Below are 22,890 nucleotides of genomic sequence, written 5' to 3'. Positions count from 1 at the left end.
TTAATCGCGATTAATCGCATCCAAAATAAAAGTTTGTGTTTACATAATATATGTGGGTGCACTATATATAATTATTTTGTATATATATATATAAATACACACACATGCATGTATATTTAAGAAATTGTTTTGTTTATATATGAAATATTTATATTTACATATCATATAAATTATATATAAATCTATATACAGTATATACATGAAAATATTTCTAAAATATATACAAGCATGTGTGTGTATTTATATATATAAAATAATTACACTCAGTGCACCCACATATATTATGTAAACACAAACTTTTATTTTAGATGTGATTAATCGTTTGACAGCCCTAATATATATATATATATATATATATATATATATATATATATATATATATATATATATTCTTTAAATCAAAAAAAAAAAATATATATATATATATATATATATATATATTTTTTTTTTTTTTTTTTTTGATTTAAAGAATGGCTGTTTGTAGCTGGTAAAAATGTACCATTTAGCAACTGTGGATGGTGGGCAAAAAAAGTTTATTTCCTATTTGGAATGTTTAGGCCAGGGTGGATTCACTGTAGGAAGAGTGTATCTGTGAACAGTCTGAGCTTAATTTGGTCTGTTTCTTTTAGTGCTGAGGGCTTTGAGGGGATGTTGAAGGAGACTCTTCAGGAGGTTAAACTGGGTTAAACTGCATCTTTATTTTTCTTTCCTTCTCTTCTTCTCATTACCTCATTCTCTCGTGTCTCATTACCGGAATTCAGTGTTAAGGCAACATGACAGTTCTGGGGGTTTGTTCCCAGCGCCGTCAGTATCTGGGTGTTTAGGAGGCTATGATGAAGCGCTTTGGCCTCACACCCTACACTCGCCCCTGAGCGTTATGCGTCTGTCTGCCCTTGGAACACGCTGTCCTCAGCACAGGATTGAGCAGAGCGAAGCTTCAGCAGAACAGATAGCTCGAGTAAAACTGAGATTTTTCAATAGTTTTAAACAATTGTTGACAATGTTAATTTCCACTCTAATATTCACCTGCACCTTTATTGCCAGCAATACTGGTATACTCAGACTGTTGTACAGCATTGGACCTTCCCAAAAACATACTGGCCCAATCTAAAAGACACACGGGGTCTGAAAATCTGAGATTCAAAATCTAATTTAAGTGTTTTAATTAAAGGAATTCTTTTAGAGTCTTTTAAAATAGTAGTGCAACAGCAGATTGGAGCAGCATACAAAGCCCTGATAATAATTGACAGCTGACACAGCCTATCACAGGAACCTCAAAGTGAATAGGAGGCGTACAAGAGAGGGAGGTAAAAACAAAAACAAAACGCACAACAAACACATACAGTACAGTGTGTGTGTGCGCATGTTTATATTACATTGTGTGGACCAAATGTCCCCACAAGTATAGCAAAACCTGAAAATCATCCACATTGTGAGGAAAACAGCGTATAAATCATACTAAGTAATGTTTTTTTGAAAATGTAAAAATGCAGAATGTTTCCTGTGAGGGGTAGGTTTAAGGATAGGGGCAGGGTTAGGGGATAGAATATACAGTTTGTACAGTTTAAAAACCATTACGCCTATGTAGTCCCTACAAAGATGTGTGCGCCTGTTTGAGTGTGTGTGTATATATATATATTTTACACAATCACTTTCACATTGTTAATGTGTGTTGTAGAAAAATTAGCTTATTTTAAGCTGGTCGTCATGTAATCTGAGAAAAAAAAGCAGTAAAGCCTGATATTGCAGTACATTTTCCTTTCTTTGAAACATAAAACCTTGTGGATATAAAGGTCTCCAGACATCAGCTGGTGGAGTGTAGAGTGGATTCAAAGAACATGACTCATTGAGAGACACACATGAGAGAAAACTACACGATTCATCTGCTGAAGAAAATGTGTCAGGGCTCATAGACGATCAAAGCGCTCAGAGCCTTGTGGGTCTTTTCCAGTATTTCCTAGAGAGATGTAGAAAAAAGCATCTAAAAATAGAAACAACAAATTCATCATGTGCTTGTTCAAACTATTTACATTTGAGTATGATAAAATTAGATGAGGAGATGAAAAACAAACATTAAGAGGTAGCATAGCGACAGAAAGAACTTAGCACTACAAGAGAGGACATTGCTGATAAAGAACACCACAACAACTACGCACATACTGTACCAAACATACATGTGTTTTTCTTAAAAACTCTTCACAGACTAGTGTACTGCCTGTCCTGTTTCAGTGGAGATGGCAAAGAGATCAAAAGCCTATCAGTAGGGCTGGGTATCGTTCATTTTGTTATATACATATTGATACCGATACCTTGACTTTGATACCTGTTCCTGACCGATATATTTTTTTAATTGTTTATTAATAAACTATTGTTTTCTAAGTCAATGTTGACTACAAAGATAAAGTTGACGTTGCTGAATCCGCAGTATTGTGAAAGCGCACCTATAGAGAGAAAAGGACCTTTCATCTGGATTACACAATCTGATTATTTGTTTTCTATTTAAATTGGTTTCATTTAAATGTTGATATTTCAAGCTGTCTATATGGAAATTTCTCATGTTTGTGAGGCAAGTAGCCTATACACTAAGTTTCGTGTTAGTTACATCTATGGGGGCTGGAACGCTTACACTCTACAGCCTCACGTGTGAGCCTCGTCATTGGGCGTAACCAGCATAAACTAGGGTTTTGATGCCTCGCCATGTCTAATTATGCTGCATTATTATTGGCTCACTGACCTTGACGAGATTAACCCCTTAGATATCGAAATTTGGTACCGAAAGACAAAAGATCTTTTAATACTCAATGGTATCGAACCAATTTGGTCGATACCCAGCCCTACCTGTCAGCGGTCCATATAATTGGACAGCAAACAGGAGGAAAACCCATCCACAGTGTTATTGGCCCAATGGCCCTCCAATAATAATTGAACATTTCATATCTCTCTTTTAATATGAGGTAAAAACTATCTTTGCTCTTTTTTTATGTAGGCAATGCGATCCAGGCGTTTGGAAATGGGACAGACGTGAGTGTATGGCAGCCGATGCCCCCAGTACAAACCACCACCTCTATAACAACACCATCCCAGAGGGCCAAGGATCGAGAAAAATCGCCTAATGTCATAGAGCACAACCATCTCAACCCAGCTGATAACTCCCTCTACCAGTTCTGTGGTAGCCTGCAGGTCAGTGCCACTATTGCAGACGTAGATCTTCGCGTTTCATCTATGTATTGTGGGGTTTGGTGTATGAGCCCCAGGAAATGCAGGGTTATAAAAAAAAAAAAAAAAAAAAGCCTATGCGTTTGTGGTTCTTGTGTGTTCGCAGATAATAAATACCTCTGCTGATCTTGAAATTTATGCTTTTATGAAGGGAATATTTCAATTGTGTATGCTTGATTTGCGAGAGCTATACTCCTACTATATTGGGGAGACCGATTTGTCAGTTCTTACTCCACTGAATATTTCGGGGTAGATTTATTTTTGAACGTAAATTTAAAAACCTTTAATTCTTACTTACAACAAAAGCTATTATCAATGACCTTTTGGGGCAAGTTGTCAAAAACGACAACTTGAAAAACGATGTATGCTAGGCAAATAGATGGCCTGAGAAATCCACCATAATAATACCAATCTGCCATGGGACAAGCGCGCCATACTATTTGTTGTATTTTTTAAATAGAGTAATACCAGAAAGTTGAAAAGGAGCACGGGTCTTTGATATTACTGTACTGAAATCGTAGCCAGCTAGCTAGTTAGGCTGTTTACTGCACCGGCCGGTGTTCACCTGGCTATGAACTGAGACCAACACTGACTTAGATTACAACTGACACAATAACGCTATTGTAGAAGTAAAACAAATATTACTGGTATAACACTGGCCATTGAAATTTTAGAGAAAGAAGCTCAGCAAAACAGTCTGCTTTTGGGGGTTTTAGCTCATGCAAAGCTTTTGTGTGTGTGTGTGTTGGGAGGGGGGCTGCTAAATGTCAAAGTGTTGGGAGGAGGTAGATGCAGAAGAACGTGGTAGTTCAGTGTGTGACAGAGAAAGACAAATATAAAAAGTTCGACTTAATATGACTATAATATAGTCATATTTTGTTTCTTCAACTTATTAAAATATCTGACTTCACTGCCACTATCTGTTTCTGCGTCTCTATCATATTTATAGTGTGTGATTTGCAAAATAACGATCATAGCCTACATCATATATCATAGGGGGACCAGATGTCACCGGTTTCAGGGGACAGTCCCCGTTTTTGGTTGCCTGTCCCTGACTAAATATAGAAAAAAAAAACTACCTCATTTTGTTTTTGAAGACACAACATTAAGTTTTTCAATCAGAATGTTAGTCAAACTACTACTGTAAATGTCCTCATTTTCCCCCCCTTTTCGGGGATTATGTTCCCAGTTTTGATCTCGGATGTCTGGTCACTTTATATCATATATCAAAAAATTCTATTACTGTTAAGTTAACCCTCCAAAGTCGATTGATACTCTGGAGCCCAATATGAATATAAAAATATGCTGAACCATGTATCATAGCTACATGTATGACCTTTGCAGCAAAAAAAAAAAAAAAAAAAAAGTGTGAAAATCAGTTCGGTATGATTATTAAATGCACTTGGAGCGGGTGACCGGTTCAAGATGGCGGCCCCACGGCTCGTCAGCGCGAGTAGGCAGTAGCGGATAGGGCATCTACTCTCTATTAAGTCTGTGTTCCCGCCGGTATAATAGCAACAGCGCCCAAGATCCGCCCACAAAGTTACTTACGTTTCACATTTGATACTTGCGTTTCAGATCGTTAAAATAGGGCCCCATATCATGTCTCTTCTTCGATAACACTTGGCCCATTAACACTCACTTTCTATTCCATTTCTATTCTATTTTTTATGTATTAACAAAAATACCTTGTTAGACTAACTAGGATTTGTCACAATAGGTTTTTTTTTCTCCAATGGGTGATCTGATGGAGTTTTAGGACACCATCGGGTCACTTGATGGAGTTTTTCGGTTCCTTGCCACTGTTGCCTTTGGCTTGCTCAGTTTGGGATATTCAAATTAAATGACCCATCATACCATTGATCAGCTCTACCAAACTTGATTGTCTTTTCATGAATAAACAAACACTGTTATGTTGTCTTAATTGATACTGTGAAGCAGCTTTGATACAATCTGTATTGTGGAAAGCGCTATTTAAATATATTTGACTTGACAATACTTACATAGTGTCCATTTGTTGGTTTAACATATTTAACAAACATGACAAAACTTTTTTTAATTCAAATTTGCCCTTATTACATGGTTGACTCATATCTTTGCCAGCTATAAATGAAATATTATGATATTCACAGTCCACATAATTTTCACAATAAATGTCATCATTTAAGACGGTTTTGAACTAGGTGTTTGAAGTCAGCAACATTTGCATAATTGGACTTTTGACTGATAATCTTATAAGCGTTCCTGTAGCTCAAACAGTAGAGCTTGATGTTAACAACACCAAGGTCGTAGGAACGATTCCCAGGGAATGCATGAACTGATTAAAATATATACATTAAATGCAATGCAAAATGCATATATGTGAATGCACTGCCTTTGTGACAACTAGCCCTGCTACACATACAATTCACAATGACTGTCAGAGCTGGCCATATATACAGCATTCGTCTTTTAATTAGAGACCGTGCAAATATATAAATCACAGAAATTTGGCCGAACACACCACACTCACACCCATACACTCCAACAGAGAGCAGCACAGCAGCAGGAGAAAGTGAAGTTAATGAGTTTACATGTTTCTGTATTAGCCTCGCTGCTAAACGTAGTCCTCTGAGGGGGAGCAGCTGTCAACGTGGAAATGAGGAGAAGAACAGATACAGGGAGCGCAGACTCATGGGATATGTCTGTCAGTCTTTCGTCGTCAGTTACAAATGATCGCAGCACACGCAGCTGACCTCCAGGAAAACTAGCGAGACGACTCCAGTATGCAAATGCCATGTTAACATGGCCTATCAAACTGCCTCTCCCTCGCTCTCGTTTAGAACCGAGATGTTTACTGCTTGCGTCCCCCTTCAGTTATATGCTAGAAAGGGTTTTTGCCTTTGCGTGTTTACGTGTGGGTAAAATGACAGAGCCAGATGTGCATTACATCCTTCAAAACAAAAAGACATATGGTAATACTTCGTGTAAGAGTGTGTAAAAGTGTCGAAATGCAAGTATTGAGCACATTTGCTAAATTACTGAATGCTCTGCTTTAGCCGTACAAACCAGATCTCTTAGTTCAGTGTGAACTCATGTTCTAAAAATACAATTAAAGTGAGAAACTCTCTGCTTAGTATGCTGTCAAGTGATTCAGTGAGATTAAGGGCCAATTTCATGAGTTTTGTTCTATTTTTCCTTTTCTGGACTGACATATCTTGCACTTCGGGAGCGTTTTTGCTTCAATGTAATTAAAACCGCACTTGATGTGTTCAGAGGACAATTATCCAACTTTTTTTGTGTGCATGAGAATTATACTTTCTATGTTGTTGGTTTATTTCTTCAATTTTGAAAAGGTTTAAAGGGTGCTAGGACCACTCTGGGAGAAATTAATCATTGATATTAAACCTCAAATCCTATTTATGCTGGTCCGTAGATGCGGTTGTTTATAATGTTTCATGCTGGTCGAGGCATTGCTTTATCATGCTGGGCTCTGGCTTAGAATCAAGTCGGCTCCTTTTAGAAGGATACCGAACCGCCAACACACAAGAATCCATTCATTATACTGTCACCAGCTCTCCTATATCACCAGCGCTTCTCACTTCCTTAGACACACATACCTGTGCACAACACACACATAAGGATGTGAAATCCATACTTAATTGTATGCTACTGGAAGGGTTACATTTAAAATGCTAAAATTTGATTAATGTTTGTGAGAAATATAAGGTGGCCTCAAATGAGAACCTTCCAGTAACCTACCGGCTTTAATTAACAGATATATATCAAATTGCATGCGCATTTACTTCTCTATGGATACAGTATATTGACACTGTCTCTGAGGACAGAATCACAATAACACTAATACAATGCTATAAAATTGCAGCTATAAACAGTTTGAGTTTGTCAATGATTTTCTAAAATGTTGTTTGACAAGGATTTTCTTGGTCTAAGATGTTATGATTTCATTTCAGATTGATTTAATAGAGCTTTATTTTTCCATTCTAGGCTCAGAAGCAAAAGACAAACAACACAATAGATGTGTTATGTGTGGTAAGTATGCTTCTTTTTATGCACACCACCAGACATTTATCTGATTTATGTCAAGTGGTATTGAAAGGATGAATAATAATGAATGAAAACAAAGATAAAGCAGTAATTATCTCATGTCACATTAGCCCAGTTCTGCTGAACTTTGACCCGGCACTAGAGGGCCTTTGCCGCCTGGCATGCACATGATCTTTACGGTGGGCAATGGCAAAATGTGAACGTTGCTTATCTTCTGCCTTTTAAAGTTCACTAAATGTCAGTGTACATAATAAAAGCAACATTATATGCTAGAATGACATTTAGTGTTGCAACGGCAGGTCCAACCAGCCCCTAAAAATGAGGACCTCTTTTCAGCAAATAATTTCATTGCAGAATCAAAGAGCTTTTTAATCTCTTAGATATCTGAACCCATGTTAGGTAGAACTCAGACAGAATGGCATTTTTATGTTTTTATCACTATTTTTTTTTTTTTTTTGCTGTTCTTTTGGACACTTTTATAGCGTTTTCAAGACATTAGCAGTTGTTTGCAAGGTGAAAGTCCAGTTTTAAAAAAGGAAGGACTCATTACGCTGTATTAAAAGCCTTGAAAAGCCAAGCACATATGCGTACAATTTCTGATAGAGGAGTTCAAGGTAAAACATCATACTGGAAAAATATGTGCATTTGTGTCTTATCTAACCATCTCTTGGCTGTTAAGAATAATTGCTTATCCGCTTTCTCACCTGTTTACTGTTGTGTTCCTCCAAGGACCCACAGATCGATGACCCCAGCTCCTCCAACGACATCTCCAGGAATTCGTCCACTCGGCAGGTGTCTTTATCAGCCCTTAGCTCTCTGCTGCTCCTACTGGCAACCTCCTTGCACTGCATCTTCATCGCGCTGATGTTGTAGCCACCTAAGAACATAAAACATGGACAGTCACAATTTGTACAAAGTCAATCGCTGTCAATCTGTTGTACTCAGTTCTCTCTCTTCTTCTCTCTTAGCCCATCCCATCCTCTCTTTCTCTCGCTGGTCTGTTTTTTAAGAGCTTTCGTTATTGTTGATGCAATGAAACTAAGTGGTATTGGTGTACTTTAGTTTCCGTCTCTTCTCTCCTGATTTTGCGTTGGAAGACGAAACGTGAAAGAAATGCAAGAGTGCCTCGGATTCATTGCAGCATTCCTGTGCGATGTTGTGCCGTCTACGCAACCGCTGGTGTTTCGAGGGCCAGAAATCATAAGGACTCCTGTCACCGCAGTAGAGATTAATCTTATCTGTGCGTATGTGTACTTAAAGATGCAGTGTGCACCATCCATTGCTCACTGGTACACACAAAAGTGAGAACAAGACACTATAGAGATGTGCTCACTGTTTATTTACACAAATGGTCTTCAATCTTTTATTTTGGTTGACGTTTTGGTGAAAATTAGATTCTCACAAATTGTGCTCGTCCTCTGTAGTTTTTCTATAGCATCATTGGCCCGTCTGTAGGTCAAACATATCAAACGTCACAGAAAATGAGAGGGGAGTTTAATTATCAAGAATTTCCAGCTCAGCTTTAACTGAATGACCAAAAGGACAGTAGCTTGTCTGATAAGACATTGGTTTTGGAGGAGCCTATTTGTTTGTGTGTGTGTGGCTGCATGTGTGGATGCGCAATGCTGTTTGTTTGAACATGAGGATCAGGTCACAGGTTAACTGGATGGATATGTCAGTAGAACTGGGGTTTCATAACTCCTATGCCACAGTTTACAGAGAAAACATGGACTTAGGCTGGAAAGCTATTGATTTTTGGACAAGGTTCTATTTTACAATTGCATATACAAGTATCTATAAATTGAGTATCACCACTCAACAGGCTAAACCAACTGGCATCAGCGTATCTATCAAGTGTAAATTGCCTTTCTGATGTTGCTTTGACGGAGATTTTCATACTTCGGCCCAAACTAAACATGCAAACTAGTCATGTATGTATTATATACTGTAGCCAGTTTTTTGTACTGTATGTCTATACAAAAGTTACTGAAAGTATCAGTGATCCTGCACCATAATTACTTCAAATCAGTGAGAATTCTATATGTCAGTATGAGGCATGTGCAGTTAAACCACCTCGAGTCTATGACATGCTGCTTTGATTCATGTGGCATTTTGAACAAAAAAATTATTATGTATGGTTGTACTTCATGTTATTTACAGAACATTTTAAGTGCTACATAAAAAAAACCACAAACATATATATACTTCAACATGAGCTTTGTTTATAGAGCCTGCTATATTTGAATTGGGATCTGGTTGTACAATGCATTATCATATTGGATGAGGATTTATTGTTTTTCTCAGTAACTATATATACAGTATATTTTTTTTAGAGATAACAGTACAAATTGAAGACTTACTGTACATCTGTTATTATTGCTGTCTAGTAACTCAAATGAAGGACATATACATTTACTATAACACTATTGTTTTATGGTAAGCCAAAAAGAAAAGGGAAAGAAACTCTTATTTTTGTATCTTTTTGCATTATGGGTTTATTTATTGTAATGTTGTATTTTCTGCTGGTAAGCAGGACAGGAACTTTAAAAGTATGAGCATTAAAAAAAAAAAACCAAGCATGAGAGATGGAAATGCAATAAAGGCTATTGGTATGGATTCTACGCAGGCATTCTTTTCTGGCTTTGAACGCAACACAAAGTTGCTGTATGCGTCAGATGGGAGCAGGAAAGTGAGAATCCCACATTGTAAAAATCTATATTTCTCTATAGTCACATCTTATTGCTCCACAGCATTTAAAATGCAAATACAAGACTCCTACACAATCTGTCACATTTCTTCTTAGCTTGTGAAAATGTAAAAAGTATTCTATGAAAACAATTAAAAATGTTGACATTCACCTTTGTTGTTGTCTCTTCTTGTGATGAGCGTTTAATTTTGTTTTGTATGTGCAGGATGTGTAATAATAATTTAGCCTCAATAGCCAAGTTTTGATCACAAAAGGAGACATCAATAAGTCAGTGAAAGCTGCTTTAAGGGCTATATGATACATTTAAATAAAAAGCCATTGTGCAATAACCAAATCATAAAACGCAGATATTTAATTCAATAAATAGTCTGTTGCATTGTGTTTCTGAGTGAACCGTGGCACTATGTTCATTTACACGCATTCAGCGTATGTTGCGGTTTCAGAGTGGCTCGGTTCACAACTTATGTACATTTGAGAATGCAATTTGTAACAGGTTCACTATATTTTTACATTTGCATAATTTCCAAATGTAACAGAATTTTTCAGCATTTCACCAGATAATAAAGTATTATTATTACTATTATTCAAACTGAGTTACTGTAAAACACCAGTGAGACTGATGTGGACTGATACACTATCATAACAAAAAAAGAATCTGAAAGTCCTGCAAAAAGTACTCAAGGTCAATGCAAAGACAATTTATTTATTACTTATTTTACTCTATTCAATTTGACCACTGAAAGAGGTCTTAGTTTGTTCTTATAAAGTTTGAACCCAAGTGTTTTTACTCTTAAAAAGCAACTCCAACTCATTTTAGTTCATATCCCAGATCGCAATTGCAGCCCAGGCAACATTTCTGCAAAATACGCTATCAAGCAAGCTTAGTACGCTAAAACTGAACATACTGCATATATGGAGCTAGTTACATGATACGTAATAACATATAACATTGTGCAAGTAATGCATTGTGAGCCTGTGTTGCATAAGGTTGTTGTTTGGCCAAATCGTGCAGCCCCTCTCCTTATCTACACTTGCCTAATCAGCACTAACATGCTGTGTCCTCCTCACTAGTAGTGTAATATAAAAAAAAGCCGAGTGAAGAGCTCAGTTAGGCTACCTCTCTCGTGCTTGACTCGACCCAAGAGGACCATGCGGAGGCTCGCTTCATACGTTTTCTTTATTGGGTGCTGTGGTCTGGTGTTATCCCGTAAGTAGGCCTACTAACAATGTAATACTAACAACTTACCAATACATTGTTTTTAAATGCAGAGGTCATCTAATTACAGTTTTTTTATTCGCTTTGGTACTATTTTCACAAGTAAGGTGTACATTTTCAAAACTCTTAGTGCTAATATCACAACAGATCATCAAAAGTGCACTTTTTTCAAACATTTCATCAAGTTTTCAACTGTGTTAGTACAATTCACACAATCACAAAGTATCCTTTTCACAACACAAAATAAGTGTTTCATCTACATTATTGTTTCATTCACAGTAACTGCCTTTCATAAAGCTCTTACTATCAAACTTATGATTTGCATCTCTTTTTGTTCAGTTTAATACTTTTGTCTATTATTTAATCCAACAGATCGTAATGGTTAATCAATTAATCATTTGGTAAACCTATAGATTTTCATTTCAGCAATATACAGTATATGGATTTTGAGAACTACAGAAATAAAATGTGTGTTTGTATTCTATTTACGGTAAATTACATGTAACCAGTAACCACACATGATGAATACTCGTTATAGCTAATTTTATTTTTTTATTTTTTCACAATTTTTTTCACAGTCTGACCACAATTGGCCACTATGTACTGTAATGTGTGCACTAAATGTTATGTTTTGTTCTTCTTTAGTTACATTTCATTATAGAAAGTATACCTATATTACAATTATATCTGAAAAATAAAAACTATAATTTGCCTAAATGATTGTAAAGGATGTCTTCATTGATCCTTCATTTGATTAGGCCTAGATATATGATGGATATTTGGAAATTATAGATTATGTAAATGTTGGGTACTGTAAGTGTATTGCCTAATGTTACAGTAAAACTGTGTAATCTGTCTTTTATAGTACTGTAGCATATTCATTTCAGCACTTCTAAGGCCGATTTGAAACATGTATCTTGCATTGTTTGCTGTTGGATGAACTGATTGTTAAAAGTACTAAACTGAAAGAAGATCATATTGTTGTGTTTCAGTGATTAAACCAAATGTTCTCATTACATATTACAATAATCTTGTGTTTGAAATAATTATTATGTGGACTGAAAACATGTGCAACTGACTGAAAGCATTACATCAGGTTTTGAAAGAATGACTAGCTGCGTTACAAGTGTGATCAGTTTGGATTTTTGTACTAAGAGTTTTGAAAATGTACACCTTACTTGTGAAAATAGTACCAAAGCGAATAAAAAAAACTGTAATACCTCAGGGGAAAGAGAATTCATTTAGACTGCTTTCATCTCATTTTTGCCTTTGCATATTTGCTCTTTAATCAACTACTGTAGTATCATGGGTCAACCTGTGTGGGCTCACATTGTTTGATTAATACCTTACATTTTTCAAAACATCTTATTACATGAACAACAGAGAAGAAAACAGAACAACAATGTTTGAGGGAGAAGGTCATCACATTCCCAGAGCTGACCACCAGCAGCTGGGTGAAGCTCCACCCAAATGAATCCATGGATATGCCTGCAGTCACCGTGTGTTTGAGATTCTACGCTGACCAACTGACCGCCAACCCATGTCTGTTTTCTCTGGCCACGCCATCCCACCCTCAAGACTTTTCTTTATCTTGGTCAGCTGACCTCAAACAATACCAGATGTCGATTCACAACACCCCTGTTCAATTCAAAGGGTTGACATTCAATTTAAATCAGTGGAACTCGGTGTGTGCGACCTGGGATGCCAACAGCGGTCTTGCACAGATGTTTGTGAATGAAGTAGCCAGCATTAGGAAGGTGGTGGGCCCTAAGTTAGCTTTTAATGACGCACCCGTCATAACACTCGGCCAGCATCAGACCCGATATGATGGAGGGTTCCAGCTAACTAATGTCTTCACAGGCTTTATATCAGATGTGCACGTGCACAAACAAGCCCTTTCCCCCCGTCAGATTAAGACCTACATGGTCCAAAAGACCAAATACAAACTTGGGGATTACATTAACTGGCACAATCTGAAATACACCATTGCTGGGTCTGCTCAAGTAGAAGAAAAGCAGCAAGTAACCTTCTATACCAAAGAAGAGCAGATATAGAGCTGCAATATCATTGTACTGTCATGAGAAATTAATAAACATCTTGACTGTGAACTCTGTGCTTGCTTTTTAATATTGACCAAATAAGAGCAGTCTAACAGACTTGGATTATAGTTTCATATTCTGGTGTAGTTTAATGATCAACTTGAGTAAAGTTGACACAATGGCCTCGAATTTTAACTTATTCCCACTCACACTCACTGACTAACGGATAGAGTGGCAGCACTTGCTACTAATATTGTAAAATGGCCCACGCAAGTTAATCTGATCAACTAGCAACATTCTGAATGTGATATTTACTTTTTTTTGTACTCTCAAAAATCATTATTGTGTTGAACTTAACTTAATAACTTAACGTACAGGTGCAAACCTCTGAAAACAAGTGTTGTTATTGTTAACTACAATTACTATTTAAAATACTTAAAAAAATAGAAATGTTGCATTGGAATTAGTACTAACATTACTAAAACAAAAACTGTAATCGAAATATATTAAAGCTATACAGTATAATTAATAACTAATAGAAATGACAAAAGCACATAACAAAAATATTTCAACTCAAACTGAAATTTAAATGAAAACTGAATATATATATAAAGGAATGAAAATATTGATAAATACTATAAATATTACAAAAATAACACTTCTTAGCTCATTCAAACAAACAATTACCTCGAGACTGGAGAAAATGCACTGGTTTGCCAAATCCACATTACAAATGTCCTCTTTAAACGTCCATCTGCATTTCTACAGAAAATAAAAAAAATACAGAACACAAAAAAGCAGTCAAATGAAATGACATTTTTAGATCATGCATTTAGGCTTTATATTGAACATCACATGAACTAACATACCTGTATAAAAAGGTCTCATTGCATCGGCGTGTCAGAGAAAGTGTTAACATCCGTACAGACTACGAATATCCGTGGACTTTTAAGGTGATCAGCTAACTTATTGTCATGATTCACATCTGTGTTCCCCTGTCTTGTCCCATGTTAACAGTTCCCATTATGTTTATTAATCTCTCCAGGTGTTTCTAATTAGCCCCGCCCCCTTGTTATCTTGTTCAGCTTGTTTGTGCTGTTGCTTGTATCTGTCTCCATGTTCCTGTCTTGAATTCTGTGTTCCTTTATTTGCCCTGGATGACCTGTTTGTTTCATTAAAATGTGCTTGCATTTGGATTCTCTCTCTGCTTTATTCCTGTCTCAGTGCACACTTATATATTAGCTAATTATTTGAATGGTTGGTGTGTAATTCAGTTTTAATGACCGAATGTTAGTGTGAAGAAGAAGAAGAAAAAAAACAGTCTAGATATCAATGAGATGGACATTGGTTATGCTAATTGTTGTTCGCACCTTTGAGGGCATCTTGAGTAAAACGGCTCTATGTTTAGCGAAGCACATGCAGAAGACCAGGGGCCATATCCACAAAACATCTTAAGGCTAAAAGTAACTTGCCGATTGAATTTCAGCAGATTTTTAGACTGATGATACGAAAATAAGCTCTTGAAACTTCCAACTAATGGACAAATGTGGCTCCTCACGACATGCATGAATTTGATCATATCTACAAATAATTTTTGTGTGCTCAGTTTATGGACTGCAATATCGTATACATGTATGGAATAAAACTATTGCATTAGCATGGAGAGAACTGGCAGCTTGGCTCATATTGGCTCATGCTGTGTGGTGTCAGGGGCCAGGCTCAGGAGCCTCAGGCACGTGATGGGGTCCTCACAAACATCGGCAGGGGAGAACAGCTATCTTTAACATGGCAGCATCCAATAATGAACACTGACCTCATGCAAGTCTGATCAGTGTCTCGAGGCAAAGTTTGAGACTCGAAATGCAAGGGACAATATGTATGCAGAATATTGCTGCGTTTGTTATATATGCAGTGAATTGTTTGTTTAGAGAGGTCTGATATGGTTGAGTGTGCAGGTCCCCCAGAAGATCTAAAGTGAAACTTTTGCAGTATGTAAACATTCCCTTTGGATGCAAGCCATTTTAGAGACTTGCACCAGATTTGACTTTATGGTTTAATGCCTCCTGTACCCAATTAATTGACTGTACAAAAACACTTTATGGTTTTCCCCAAACCATCTTAGTGTAACAGCTCACTTTTCTTTCATTTATTCTATTATTGTAAAAAATTGAACAGTCCTGCAGAAGATTTTGTATATTATTTTTCATAGGATTTCTTGGTAAGGACTGTACAGTTAACAGCACATGTAAAAAAAAATATATGTACATATCAGGTAACCAAAAATGTGCTTCATTTAGTGACTTCTTAATTAACTGCTTGTTTTTAAAAAAAATATGATTTAGTACCATTAAAATACATCAATGGTCAAATACGGGGTGGTGATGGCGCAGTGGATAAGACATATTCCTTTGGTGTGAGAGACCCGCGTTTGAATCCACTGTGAGACACCAATGTGTCCCTGAGAAAGACACTTAAACCCTAGTTGATCTAGAGGCGTGCGACCTCTGACATTTATAGCAATTGTAAGTCACTTTGGATAAAAGCGTCAGCTAAATGAATAAATGTAAATAAAATAGAAATGGCACATTTGAGTTAAAAGTTACAACTGATTGTTGAAACCATTATGTTTCTACGTAGGCTGTACAGGTCAGGTATAAAGAATATTTTTGCTCAGGTGGCGAAAAATGTCCGCCCAATAGAAAAAAGTTTTGCTCAACAAGAAAAAAAAAAAAATAGAGGGAACATTGGTCCCGCCTACCAAGAGCAATCCTACATGAAATCCACCCAACACAATCTCATCCCAAGACGTCATATAACTGACGTCTTTTGACCATACGTCAACATCCGCCTTTTTAGGGTACCCTTAAACGTCGGTTAGATGACAATCCCGGCGACCGTCATACAACTGACGCTTTACCTTTAACGTCAGTCAGTTGGTTTAGGGGTAGGTTTAGGATCCGATAACTTAATCTAACCGACGTTTAAGGGTACCCTAAAAAGGCGGATGTTGACGTATGGTCAAAAGACGTCCCAAGACGTCAGTTACCTGGCTATTACCATGAGGCCATTATGGAAGCCACAGACAATCCCATACAGAGCTCATTTTTCAGCCCATTTCAAACCCACACTGGCCCCACAAATGTTGACTAGGTTAAAGCTGGGGTGAGATGGGCCTTGTGCATGTTGCCTACTTGAGTCCCACCTATACCAAGTACAATCCTACATGAAATTCATCTGGGCAATTAACATGGGGCCATTATGTAACCCGCGGAAAATCCCATATGGGTCCCATTTTTCAGCCCATTTCATACATGGGCCCCACATACAAATGTTGGCTGGGTTGGTAGCTTATAATTCTGTAATGAAGACTTTTTAAAAAAACGAATGGGAAGAATACTTGCACTCTGTTAGACTACTATGGGCTTCCGTTTTCCCTTCCTGTGAGAAAAACTAATGATAGGCAGAATCTGATCCCGTTTCGTGGCCACTATTTATTTAACTGCTCACATGCACCAGGGCTGTGAGTGATATCTCAGGATAGTTATTTCAGTGATACATTTATGGGATTAGGATGGCATCTTCTGCATGCCATTCTATAAAGAAATGTCTCACAGCACCTTACGTCCACCCCTACATTCGCAGTCTTGTCTAGTTTGAATTACAAGACAAACATTCTCAGCACCTGCTACGTTCAAATGAAAAATCCATTCATGGGAACTGAAATTTGTGCAACAGATTTGACTCACTGATACACATCTGGAAGCATGTTGACGGCAGAGTATGATTTTTAAAACCTTTTTTTCTCATCAGTTGTGGGCGGTATATTCACACAGGCGGAGAGACTAATTAACCGAATTCCAAAACAGCTATGCTATTATTCCCACTTCATTTGCAATAAGGATGCGTTATAGTCATCCTGAATAGCTTTCTCATTCTATATAATCATCTGAACTAAAAAAAACAAAACAAATAACAGATCATCATGATTCACATTAGCAACCTGATGACCGATGTGACTTCATCCCTGACATTATCCTATTACCATAATGGCACATTGTGGCTGTGGCCTGGTGAACAGTGGCTTTGTTAACAGTGATGTAGGCTGCTGTGAACAGGACAGTCTTTCTTCTCACAGTGTGGATACATGTGACCCTAAAACAACTGCCGGCTTTGTAGTCCAACTGCACTGTGATTGATCATTCACCATCAGATGACAACAATTACCAGATATAAATAGAACATAATGGTGTAAAGATTAAGTTCTGGCCTAGACATCATGAGAGGCGTTCTGACCACTGCCATTTGAACACAATGGGCAGAGGAGGGTTGATAATGATGAGTTCATAATGCCGTTGTCATACGAGACAAACCATGATATTTTACAAAATCTCTATCCCTCTTACATAAAGTGTAAATAGTGAGATTTTTAAATATGTTTATACGTTTATAAACAACAAATCTGTAACCTATATATATATATATATATATACGTATATAGCATGAAGATGCAATTTTTGTTCTGTCTGTGTATTAATCTTTTCCATCCAGTATTAGCACTATACACATTTCAATAAAAACAAATTACAATTTTAAAAAGCTAATAGTTTTCTTTATACTTTTTATATATTTTAGTTGACATTTCATATACTTGTCTTGAAGTTGTGCTCAAATTATGCTTTAAACCTATTGACATCACATTGACGAGGTCTACTCTTTTTTTATATTTGATCATTACTTTTTATGTTGGTCAGTAGAGGATTATCTTACAGTACATCTCAGTAGCTGCAATTGTGTATAGAACAAGTGATAATTGAAAAATGGAAATATCAGCAGCAAAATTCTTTCTAAGAAGCACTGAGTAGTTTCCTGAATCAAAGTTGGTCTACCTTGTTACTTTCCCGAAAATAATTACCCTCCAAAAAATATTAAAACGTAGAGTGCAGCTTATTAACACAAACACATTTAAAATTATACAAAAATGTGCTTATGACCCAGTTTCCGTAGAATAATCACAGCATGAGTCATGCAAATGCATTTTGCAAACATCATTTTATTATGTGCATTTCTACATATTTTGAGTGGTGAAATTTAAGTAATGCAATTAAAACAAAGCATTGTAATTTACTTAGAGTGTGCTTAATAATAACCATCAAACCAAACTGAGTACTTATTTTTGTGTTCATGTTTTCATTCATTATGCTCATAACAAGAACTGCAAAACAATGGCTCATACAGTATGTATATATTATTTTTGTCTATAACCCATTACACACAGCAGATGGCTGAAAGAGGTCCGATAAGGTCAGACTGGAAGAATTTCTTTGATGTTTAACTTGCTTGGATTTATCCAGATTGACAAACGATCCGATAACAGTAACATTTAAACAGCTGTCTACAATCGTACGGCAAACTCCTTGAAAAAGTCATTTAAATCTGGCGTGTATGAATCTAAATACTCTGTCGTTTAACACGTATGGCAACAGCACTTAAGTACAAACATATGTGATTTCCTTTTCTTTTTTAAATGAAAAATCAATATAGCTCTAAGCGCATTAAAATATTGCATAGTAATTGAACAGCTTTTCAATCTCATCTGGGGTCAACTATAGATGGTTATAGACAGACTTAATAGATGATTCATCAGTAGACAATCTGAGCATGAGAGTAGGTCATTTTAAACACAACAAAATTGATATTATCTTTGTACCTTATTTTTGGTAAACACTGCCAACAGTCTACAAGTCATTTAGCCCACATGGTTAGTCTTGTAAGACCCAGTCACTCGCTGCATCTCATTAGACAGGTCTTCACTTCTGATACTGCGTAAAAGTTACTGGGCTCGTCGTCTCGCGTAGCCAGACCTTCAGAATGACGGTCCGTGGGCGACGTGAAGCTGAAACTACTTCACTCCTAGAGAGAGCAATTTCGGAAAGAAAACTAAAGCATACAAGAGATTAATCAAAATGTTTATTTCTGCATAAACATGAACTTTCTTTGGCTGCTCTTCATTTGTTCAAACTTGATTATGTATAAGGTAAGTTATTACATAACGCTGTAAGACCAGAAATCTCCTCAACATTTATCCAATTTACAAAGGTTATGACTCAAGTATGCAAATGAGAATAAATAAACAAAAACAAATGCCTTTGAGACACGAGAGACAAAACAATCTTATTGTTTCTGCAATGCAGTAACTTTGCACCTGCATGGAACAGTGCAAAAGAGCCAACAGCCCGGTGAGTGATACATTTGTTAGATTTAGATTTAAGTAGGACGGGAGTCGTTTATATACAAGTGCTTGAAGTTGAATCAACATTGCAATGAAAAATCAAAAGTTGATCAGTCTCTTTGGAAAGTATACAAGGTTCCGATGTTCACCCAAAAACTGCCATCAACAAAAAAAGACAATAATTTGAAAAAATGTTTTGTCTATACAATGGAAGTCAATGGGAACCAGAACTGTTTGATTAACAACGTTGTTCAAAAAAAAAAGAAGAAGAAAGAATGACATACAGGTTTGAGGATGAGTAAATGATGACAGAATTTTAGGTGAACTAGAATAGGCAAAAATAAATAAATAAATATATTATAAAGGATTAAATGAAATGAAGGATTTAAGTGCAACACATTTTGGTTGTGAAAAACACATCATGGAGAAATACATCAAAACTGTTTTAAAGAGGACAAATGAGAATGTTTTTGGGCCTATCTTAGTTTACCAAACTATTAATCTATTTTCATAATAAGACATGAAATTATACAGTTTTTACATGTCTTGAGACAAACAAACTCAAAACATTATGACAATACATAATTAGTTAGAAATACAAGCAAACATTTATTGGCTTTATTAACATGTTGAACAATACCTAGTTAAACTGACATTTGTATTATGTACTAATGAAATTTTAGTCTGAAGACTCCAGACATTTAAAATGGAAACCATTGATTTTGGCCACAGAACCGTAACAATATTTGAAGTCCACTTCAGTTGTGGGTAACTTTGTTAACTCTCTGCTGGCATTATCTGTTGATCAGATGTTTCAATAGAACCACTGTCTGATAAATGCAGCACTACTTTATGACAACTAACTGTACAAAAGGATCAGACCAGATCTTAGGTAGACCTGTCTGCAATCATCATATAGTAAACCCTGTGAAATTGATGACTAAAACACTTTCTTTTATCTCATGCACACACAAGCTGTTTGTATAGGTTAATACTCCTAAAAAGTGTAAACGTTCTTCCTGTAGTGCCATCAAAACATCATGTGTTTTTCATTCTAGAAAGATTGATTGGACAAAAATTTGCTTTGTTTTATTGGGGAAAAAAAAAGGCTACAGTTTATAAGTGTACGTTATCTTTCAAATGTTGGTAAGATTTTTTTATTGTTTTAGAAAATCTTATGCTCATTAAGACTTTATTTAATCAAAAACAGTAATATTGTGAAATATTATGATCATTTAAAATAACTGTTTTCTATTTCAATTTATTTTAAAATGCCAAACTGGTATTCAAGAGTAGCCTGACTGCGTCTGATTTCGTACTTCCACTCTATTTCAGTTCGCTTCTGTAGCCTACTCAGTCTGAGACATCAACATGTGTCTCAGTTTTCCTCCGGCCTGAAAACAGCTGGCCAATCAATGAACAGAGGGCAGGCTGGGAGCAGTATTCGCTCTGTTGTGAAAAATATTCCCGGTATTGTCAAACTGATGCCCGAACAAGAAGAGTGTTTGTTAACACTTTGAATGGAGGTGATGTTGAGGCCCTACTCACAACAGGTTTTGGGAAAAGTTTAATTTATAAACTATTACCGATCGTCAGCGAGACACTGGGGAGGCCAAAGGCCAGCAAGGGGATAGTTGTGATTGAGTCCTCCTTGGTTGCATGGAGGATCAGGTTAAGGAGGCAGTAAAACTCGGTCAGCCATGTTCACTCCAGTATTTCACTCAATGAATTCGTTTTTGCATCATACATGTGTTTACAGTGGAAGTTTGACGAATCTTTTATGAATAGAAAGTTCAAAAGAACAGCATTTATTTGAAGTAGCAATGTTTTGTAACATTATAAATGTCTTTACTGTCATTTTGTTTTTGCATAATTTAATACATCCTAGCTGAACTAAGCTATTAATTTCATAAAACAAAGCTTACTGACCCCAAATAATGTATGTTGTCTAAAAGTGAATCTTTATCTATCTATTCATATACTGTGGCATACTAGCATACAGTCAAGTTCAAAGCTAAATGATATGTATGTGGTCTTTTCAGTTCTTGAATATAAGTGTATAGCCACTAGGAGATACAAATGTCAGTTCTGCAAGACAAAATTAAACTTTCCACACGCACGTCCTGACTTCGCAGAGTTAGACGTCTTCAACATATTTTGTTTCTGTTCGAAAAACAATGTATTAAATGTATGTATTGAATACAGTCGTCGGCTAACGATAATTACTGTATCAAAGAGTCATCAAAACACATTTCAATAAATGACGGGATGAAACCCTAAAAGAGAAAGGTTTACCTCTACATATGTGATCAGGTGACTCATTCTGGCCTATAACCTTTTAAGGGTCAGAGTGAGTTTCACTCCCCTTTTTGAGAAGCAGCTGTTGAAAAACAGAAACCCAGTGGGCACAATCAAAATGCAGATGTCCTCTACAGAGGTTCAATCAATACTGAGGGAATACGAGCTCCACTATGGAGCGTGGAATTTAGGAGGAGCCACACACGGACTACTAATGTCTCAACCCTCCTTTGTCATTTACACTTCAAGAGCTCCCCTCTCATCAATACCTTCTAGAGAGAGAGAGAGAGAGAGGAGAAAAGAGATCAGAATCCCTGCGTCCCGGAGGTTCCTGTGAGGTCAGTCGGCTGGTTCAAACGCAGGTTCCCTGGTGCACCGTGTGCTGCTGTTTGCGGCTCTTTAGACTCAAGCCCTTGTCTTTGAAGTCACCGGGTCTCTGCTGAGACGTATCAATAAGAGCACTGGCTATGGTAATGCCTGTGGGGAGAAGGAGAAGATGGAAGTGAGCTTCAAAGAAAAGTGCAGCATCCTGATAAGAGCATACTGACGCTTACCAATTAAACCTGTGTCTGTCAATATCATCTTGCAATCATCAGTGCAGAGTTCAGATCCTTATTTGTTCTTTTTTTTCTTCTTCTAAAACTATAGGCCCTTCTGGCCATGTGGAATTTTAGAAAATAAGCTCTCCTTCATTTCCATTCATCCTGCGGTCAAAAAACGACGGTTATGGAAATGACTTTCACTAATTTCATAGCATTTTACATGTATTTTTCATTTATCATAAATGAATATTTATCAAAAATACAGACAATTTAATCATATTTTTAGATTTTTTTTTATATATTTTCTCCACACTTCACATCTCAGGCCCTGCTTACACTTGGTATTAAGATGCATTTTTTTTAGTGGAAAAAACACATTAGTGGAAATTTGTCTTCGACTTCTCCGAACAGATATGCATCAGTGACACCACCGTTAAAATGACAAAAGTATGACACTATCACCATCCACATACAACAGAAAATTGAAATAAGGTACTTAAACACATAAATTAAATTCCTATATAGCATGGGGAATAAAATATCTCTTACATATGTTCTGACTCGCCCTTGAGACCCTGAATCTACGGCCTGATGGG

The 22,890-nt window shown here is 36.6% G+C and overlaps 3 protein-coding genes and 1 long non-coding RNA gene across 6 annotated transcripts in view; 2 read left to right on the top strand and 2 right to left on the bottom strand.

The window, feature by feature from the left end:
• The window catches only part of gfra1a (gdnf family receptor alpha 1a), a 73,922-nt gene extending 63,802 nt beyond the window's left edge, over positions 1 to 10,120 (top strand). The window contains exons 7-9 of the mRNA XM_039671865.2: positions 2,987 to 3,180; positions 7,204 to 7,248; positions 7,993 to 10,120. Of these exons, the coding sequence (XP_039527799.1) occupies positions 2,987 to 3,180; positions 7,204 to 7,248; positions 7,993 to 8,136 (383 nt within the window). The 3' untranslated portion in view covers positions 8,137 to 10,120. The remainder of the gene's footprint in view (positions 1 to 2,986; positions 3,181 to 7,203; positions 7,249 to 7,992) is intronic.
• On the bottom strand, positions 1,744 to 14,408 carry LOC148977139 (uncharacterized). The gene is made up of 4 exons (XR_016145510.1): positions 14,095 to 14,408; positions 13,913 to 13,987; positions 7,968 to 8,140; positions 1,744 to 1,957 (listed from the first exon to the last, which is right to left on the bottom strand). It is a non-coding gene; the product is annotated as an uncharacterized LOC148977139 (long non-coding RNA).
• apcs (amyloid P component, serum) lies at positions 11,053 to 13,294 on the top strand. Its single transcript, XM_039671618.2, has 2 exons — positions 11,053 to 11,177; positions 12,570 to 13,294. Exons 1-2 carry the CDS (start codon positions 11,120 to 11,122, stop codon positions 13,238 to 13,240), a joined length of 729 nt encoding a protein of 242 aa, XP_039527552.2. The 5' UTR covers positions 11,053 to 11,119; the 3' UTR covers positions 13,241 to 13,294.
• A 4,769-nt stretch (positions 14,409 to 19,177) lies between the features above and the next one.
• atrnl1a (attractin like 1a) overlaps positions 19,178 to 22,890 on the bottom strand; it is a 207,578-nt gene continuing 203,865 nt past the window's right edge. For all 3 annotated transcript variants that reach the window (XM_089116952.1, XM_089116951.1, XM_039672737.2), the window contains one exon: positions 19,178 to 22,229. In XM_089116952.1, the coding sequence (XP_088973078.1) occupies positions 22,105 to 22,229 (125 nt within the window). In that variant the 3' untranslated portion in view covers positions 19,178 to 22,104. The remainder of the gene's footprint in view (positions 22,230 to 22,890) is intronic.

The sequence above is a fragment of the Pimephales promelas genome, chromosome 11 (genome assembly GCF_988280905.1).
Source record: "Pimephales promelas chromosome 11, fPimPro1.hap1.1, whole genome shotgun sequence".
Lineage (NCBI taxonomy): Eukaryota > Metazoa > Chordata > Actinopteri > Cypriniformes > Leuciscidae > Pimephales > Pimephales promelas.
This window is presented reverse-complemented; position numbering and strand designations above follow the sequence as displayed.